At 33.5% G+C, this 7,016-nt stretch overlaps 1 protein-coding gene across 1 annotated transcript; it reads right to left on the reverse strand.

Annotated features, from left to right (window-relative positions):
* Window positions 1-6,129: 6,129 nt before the first annotated feature.
* On the reverse strand, window positions 6,130-6,588 carry LOC138334473 (uncharacterized). Its single transcript, XM_069283132.1, has one exon. It carries the CDS (start codon window positions 6,586-6,588, stop codon window positions 6,130-6,132), a length of 459 nt encoding a protein of 152 aa, XP_069139233.1.
* Between the last annotated feature and the right edge of the window lie 428 nt (window positions 6,589-7,016).

Genomic DNA, 7,016 nt, shown 5'->3' on the forward strand with positions numbered 1-7,016 from the left:
TACAAACCATGGGCCTATTCTAGATAACGTACTTGATCAAATATGAATGAATCAAAGTTCCCAACTTTAGCACACGTGTTTTTTATCGTGCGGGTTTGGGGAAAAGAGTAAAAATCCGCTGGTGTGTCCGAGTCAATCGTTATCCGGAATTGTATCATTATGCGGTAATGTTCAATAAAGAGATATTTCGTGCACGTTAGTGTAGGGATTTTAATATAATTACAAATAATAATTACGGGTCTATAGTTGACAACTAATTATATAGAAATGTTCGTGTTTACTTTTCCTCTTGAGGAGCTTTATATCGAGCATTTTAGCAACTAAGTGAAGTAAGATGCGTCTCTCCAGTACATAGTCTGTCAATATGTGATCACACTACAATTATCAACTCAAAAGTGGCGGTTCGTTCAATATGTCTCGATGAAAAATAGGCTTTTCTTTGTGTTTTTGTAAATCAACTTGAATAGATGCCACTCTCGTGGCAATGTTCTACTTCCTAGCAAAATGACAAGGAAAGTCATGGAGGTGTCTTATTCGTAACTAGATAAAACATACTAATACAATGTTGGGTATTTGTCGTAACAACACATGTCGATGTCAGACCAATATGATTTGTATCGCATTGGCTTTCTGTATAGGGTTTTACAGAATTAAATTGTCTATTACAAAAAAATAACCGTTACGAATATCCCAAGAAAAATAAAATACCTTTGTAATGTTTTTAACACAAATAATGAAGTTAAGTAAGTGTGAAATATTATATGCTGACACCGAACACAGAAATGACGTATTTCCTCCTGTGTCCTCACTTTGCTTGTTAGAGTTGCGGAAGCAGATACTGTGAGATGCAGTGTTATAATGTAGACTTAATTTACTTTGGAAAAATACATAAACACTCACCTATTTATGTGAAAATACTTTTGCGTACTCAACCACTGGGGATCCTCCTAGAAAATAAAGACAATTGGCGTCTGTGCAATATTTTGTTAAAAACATGGCCTGGCTTTAAATATCCGGGGGAATACATTCGAGTGTGATACTAAGTTTTTGTTTAAAACAAACAGCAACGCTATTAATTGAAAAATGAATCAATATGGTGGAAATAAAAATCTAGTAGAACGATATCATGATGTCGAGTCGGATTAATCGATGCACGTCCTACGTTGGAAACATGTAACATCTTGTCTTTCAAGCTAATTATTATTGTCAATAAAAATAATAATTTATTATCAATTAATTGTTTAAAAAGACAAAAATAGCAAAGTTATTATACAGATGTAACATGAGTGTAAATTACTTGCTCTGCTGTATATTTTGTCTGACTAGCTAAGATCTTCCTATCAAACGCAGATCACGGTATTACATGTGTTTTCTAATTGCAAGACTGGAAAACTCAAAATTGGTGTCCTTTTGTGATAGCGAAAACTCTTGGTAGAGATAACACCTTGCCAACTTCAATTGCCATACGTCTAAAAGTGCCCACAGTAGTATATAATGGCATACAGACCAACGACATTTTCTTATTGTTAATCACCTAAAAAAAACAAAAAAAAAATTTTAGGACTTATGACATTTTATCCTTATAGATAGTGTATTCAATGTAATTTGTTTTATTGAAATTACACATTCAACTTAAGGACCGACCTTCTGCAAACTGGTAGACACATTTGGGTTATCTAAAATCATTCATTTTTTTAGAGAATGTCTAACATTTTGACGATAATAAACTTTAATATGTTAAAAATCGACTTCTGCTTGCATATTAAAACTGAATTGGGATAAGAAAATATCAACTTTGTTTTCCAGAGGATAAACTATATCAGAATACTGTAATGTCCAGCGAGTTATCTCATACAAAATGTTCAGTCTTGAGATACGTAAATTGTCTTTCTCTTGTTTTTTAATGACACTTCTCCAAGATACAAATCGTTCCATTGTCTCGCGATATTTTTTCGTGACATATGCAAAAGAATAAAATGAAGAAAAAACGTAAATATCCAATATTTCTTATGAATTATTTATGAAAGAAATTAAATAATGTCAATATTTCAAGAAAAGCGACCTCTTGCTTGCTTTAATAAGTTTATTTTTGCATGCAGATGATTTTGATCTGTTGTTGTATAAGTAATGAGTGAGTATGACATTGTCGAGCTGGACGCTGATTCAGAACGTCCTCAGACATCTGATAATGGTTTGGTTTGTTATGATATTAATGTCCTATTAACAGTCAGGGTCGTGCAAGGACGGCGTCCATGTGTGCAAGGTGTTGCAGTGTATGAACATATGTTTTTAGAGCTGCAGTAGTAGTACTCTATCTTGTTCGAGAAACCTATAGTAGTTTTAGAGAGACAAATAAAGGATATATACCGGAATAGACTATCCTGGATCAATGTGTAGAATGGATGGGTAGATTTTAAGCCATGATACATATACAGTGAGGTGGGATATTAATATATTTGCGTGAAAAGTAGTTTTGGGCTTTGTCTGAAGATTCCGATGAATAAAAAAAGCAATGTATTGCTTCAAGTTGATACATATGTATAATTTATTATTTGCTATAAAAAACTATGCGCATCATACGGTGCAGTTATTTGTCAATTGTTATTATCCTCTGATATCTGAAATTAAATCTTTGAACTTTCTCTCCTGGAATTAGAAATAAAATGTTTAATATGGCATTTGAATAAACCACCTGAATCCGATGAAGTCATAATTTCAATATAACCTTACATGTATTTCATTTCTAGCGCCTTTTTTTATTTATTTAATTTTTGTGATTACGACAATCCGCGAAATGTCCTACACATGTATTATTTACAGGTGTGAATGCTCTCATCGAAGTTTTCTATTCACATATAAACTGTGCGTACTAATAAAGAGAGAATCGCCCGATCGCGACCCCACACCTGCGCGTTGAGAAGTAGTGCTCTAAGGGGTTTGTTACGGGACCTTACATCTCGGAATAATTACAAAATTGATTAATTCAATCCGAAATTAAATGACACTCGATTTCATTTCACACCAAATAAAGTGAGCAAGCAATGAGGGTCACTACGGGTATCCGTCGAGTTCCCATCGGCATGCTCAACGTAATCAACCATTGGTAGTCATCCAGAGTAAAATCTGTTTTCTATTGAACAACGGGTTGGTCGAGGTTATTTTTCTTTTTGCGTGTGTTTTCATTAAAATGTTTAATTAACATATCAAAGAGTTACTACATTCCTATCATTTGAATCCATTCTGCAATATTCCGGGGATATAATGTATGTTACACGTGTAAGTCCTCAATATGCAGTTACATAAGATATACTCTGATGCAACAACAAAATATTAAAATCAATGAATTAATTGATTTAAAAAAAAATAGTTCCCATTATTGATTTTTTGACAAATATGCAATTTACAATAACGAGAAGAGCATTAGATATATTTCAGTTTACATTGTAGAAAATGTCCTATCAAAAGGTCAAGTTTTTCTATTTATTTATTTCGCTATTCTTGGTTTACCCTGTATAAACTAGTGCAAACATGAAGCATGATACTGGTTTACTTATTATTCTGGATCCCATGGGCACCCCGCTACTGCTCTGACACAATAAATAGCTATTGGCACTTCTCTGGCCCTGAGAAGGGTGGGTGGCCCAACAACACCCGCTTTACAAATGACATATTAAATTCTGAAAGGGCCGGCGTCCCGTTGTTCCGGAATTATTGTGATCTGTTTATCCTCGCAGGGGGTCAGTGTAGTCTTTAATTACTGGCCCAGAGATATACTGCGGTAAATTGTATTTCTTATGTATCTATTGTCAGCCATTTCTACACAAAATCGAGATCTTTACGGGTGTAATTTACTGTCAACCGTCAACCCCTGATAACTTTACGATTAATCGTAAATCCGGCAAAGAATATTTTAAGCTAGAAAAAAATACTGTTGTGTGTTTTTTTTTATTTGCGGTGATTGAGAACAACTACAAAATTTATTTGAACACACAATTCTTTTATAAACACTGGATGTTTCAGATTAAATAAGGATTATTGTAGTGGACATTTTTACAGAAATCTTCAAATATTTTCTCTATTTACTTAATAGCCATAACGGAAAAAATCATTGGTGTGATTTTTTTGTTATTAGCTGATAACTATGGAGTTTTTCAAGTTAAATGTTTTTTTGCATATACTGACATCTGTGAATCAAACCATTTTTCTTAACAAGGTATGTGGATATTGTTTCCTTTTTTGTATGGATTTTGATTAAACAAAACAAATCCCAGCATGCTTATTCTTTCGCTATTCACATTTTATCGCCGAATTCACCTAGTATTCCCTAAACAGCCAAATACAAACTGCAAAAATTACAGATATGCATAAATGAAAATGGTCCACCAACATTCCGAAACGAACGATGAAAAATCTAGCTCAAGCTTATCAAAAGTCCGGATACCAACTCCAAGTATACTTACTCAAACAGCTAGCACTAGTGACGGTTAGTTGTGGTACCAAACTTATTACTTCAGAATGTGCGAAGTTCATACATGCGAGATTGATGTCCTTCGTCCTAAAATAACTTGTAGTTCCCTTAAACTATAATTCGAACTTTATAGAGTGTAAAAGGACAACTGATCCATAATGAAAAAAAAAGTTTCTTCATAAAAAATATTAAAAATTTAATAAAAGCTAATTAAATTGTCGTAATATATGATGTTGTTTTGTTCAGCGTGTAATTACGGAATAAATTAATAATTATATTCTGTTTCCACTAAAGATCAATATAAATTTAACTGTTTGACATGTTAGATTAATTTAATGAACAACTAATTATAAGCTACGCGTCTTTAACATCGGTTACTTGTATATGTATTTACAAAAGTTTATGCATTCAACGTTATTATACTCATCTCGTTGGTCTCCCTGTATTATTAAGATAAATAACACCGTTAGTTTTTTGTGAAAGACATTCCTGCACCATTTAAATTTTATTTGACTATCAATTGCGCAACTTTTACACATAATTATAATGGTATATCATTAGCTAGTTAGGTTGTAATTTTCTTACGGATTTATACTAATTATCTCTCTAACTTAATGACATTTTACATATAATGCGAATCCAATGAAACGAGAACGACTAAAGAATTTACATGTTTTTTAGACTTAATTAAACACCGCCCACAATCCTGATTGTTTATGATGTAAAGAAATTGGGATTTAAGACTTCTATTGATCAGACAAATATCCATATGTCACAGCCAAATTTATTTTGTCTTACGTATTAATCATATATGTATTTATTGAAACCTTAACATCTCTCAAAATCCGCCTTAAAACCCTCCCAACTGACTTGCTAAAGGTAAAGTTGAGTCCGGGTTATAATTGTAAACAGATTTAAGACTCATTACAGATTTTAAGGCGATACAAAATAATTCACGGTTTATGAATATATGAATAGTTTTCGGAAATTATTTGAAATTATTTTAGGGGCAATACTATACATAATACAGGGAATTTTGAGCACAAAAATCATGTCAACCTTTGTTTGTACATGTATCTTATCGTTTCTATAGCATATAGAATACAAATTCATATAACTTTTTCAGCAGTAGTTTAGTTTAACCATAACGATCACAGGAGGTATTCTTCGCAATAGAATAATTTTCCAGGAGCCAGAGGAATATTCTTGGCAAAAACATGTTTTTGTAATTAGTCAAGTTGTATTTTCTCAAAAGAATTCATTTATATAAATTAAAACCATATTATTTTAAGATGAAAACAAAAGACATTGGTTTCTGATTGTTATTTACTTATAATTTTATTGTTCATGGTAAAAATAAGGATATGACACAAGTTGTCGCACTTTCCCCAAAAAAATATTATTACTTAATTAATCCTGAAAATTACATACATTGTGTATGTATCGTTCGTGATTCATTGTCTTTTTGCTTCGAAATAATATCACAAAGATCAAATAAAGATGATAATTGTTTTTTATGCAATATTTAATGACAGATAGTATATGTAATTAGGATTAAATGTTGGCACCGTTTCATTTGTTTCAACCAATTTTGGTGAACTGATTCCAACGTTATTTCTTCGTTGAAAATGCCAATAACGACCTAAATTACCATACCAGACTTAACTTGATCTACTATCCTTACCTTTGGCGGGGTTGCTGACGGGTTGCTGTTTCTTTATCGGATGTGAAGCTGAAGTGACCAGGTTTCTGTCGTTTGGTGACCGATAAGGATGGGAGTTGTCATGGAGACGCGCGTGTCTCCGAGACGCTGCCGAACTGTCTTTATTTCCATGACGATTTTCCGGTGAGTATTGTCCGGGTTTTGCGTCCGGAGAATGTTGGACATCGTCCACTCTATCCCGACTCAGGATGGCGTCTATAGTAAAAGAGTCAGATTTGTTCCGGACTAACGTGCCCGGCAATGTTTCTGAATTTACACATTGTGTATTGTAATTTGGATACGGTGTATGTATAAAAGCTGGGTGGATCGGGAGTTCCATAGGTTTCATGTTGCATCCGGAAAATGGCCAGAATCCGTGAGAGAATTGGTACGGGGTGTAAGCCGCTGTGGTGTTCATATTGTCTTCTTCACTTCAATCAAGTTTCTGTTTTAAATGTGTATTAGACTATACTTTAAAACGTATAATCAAACAGAAAGAAATATCATCATCACAATCTTTTTAACTAATCCAGTATAATGAAAAATGTCATAATAAAGATGTCACTATATATATGCGATGTCACAATTTAGGTACGGAGTCTAATACGGAAGAATGTTTTTGCGTGATAACTGTCCAAGTATGACTATCCAATATGTAAGACAATGGCTTATCTGAAGACAGGACGTCAGAATATTTCCATGAAGTCTAAGATACAGTGAGTTTATCCGAACATAAGATGACATTTATACGACTGTACCGGGCGATGCCACGAGTCACATGACCCGGTTAATTAAACAGGGTCGCTCTATTGATTGGTCCGGGGATGGTTGGAGGGGCGTGGCCAA

Source organism: Argopecten irradians, chromosome 11 (assembly GCF_041381155.1).
Source record: "Argopecten irradians isolate NY chromosome 11, Ai_NY, whole genome shotgun sequence".
NCBI classification, from domain to species: Eukaryota; Metazoa; Mollusca; class Bivalvia; order Pectinida; family Pectinidae; genus Argopecten; species Argopecten irradians.

Bases quoted from the DNA above. Each gene is read 5' to 3' on its own strand.
- LOC138334473 (XM_069283132.1), bottom strand. From the start codon at position 6,588: ATGAACACCACAGCGGCTTACACCCCGTACCAATTCTCTCACGGATTC.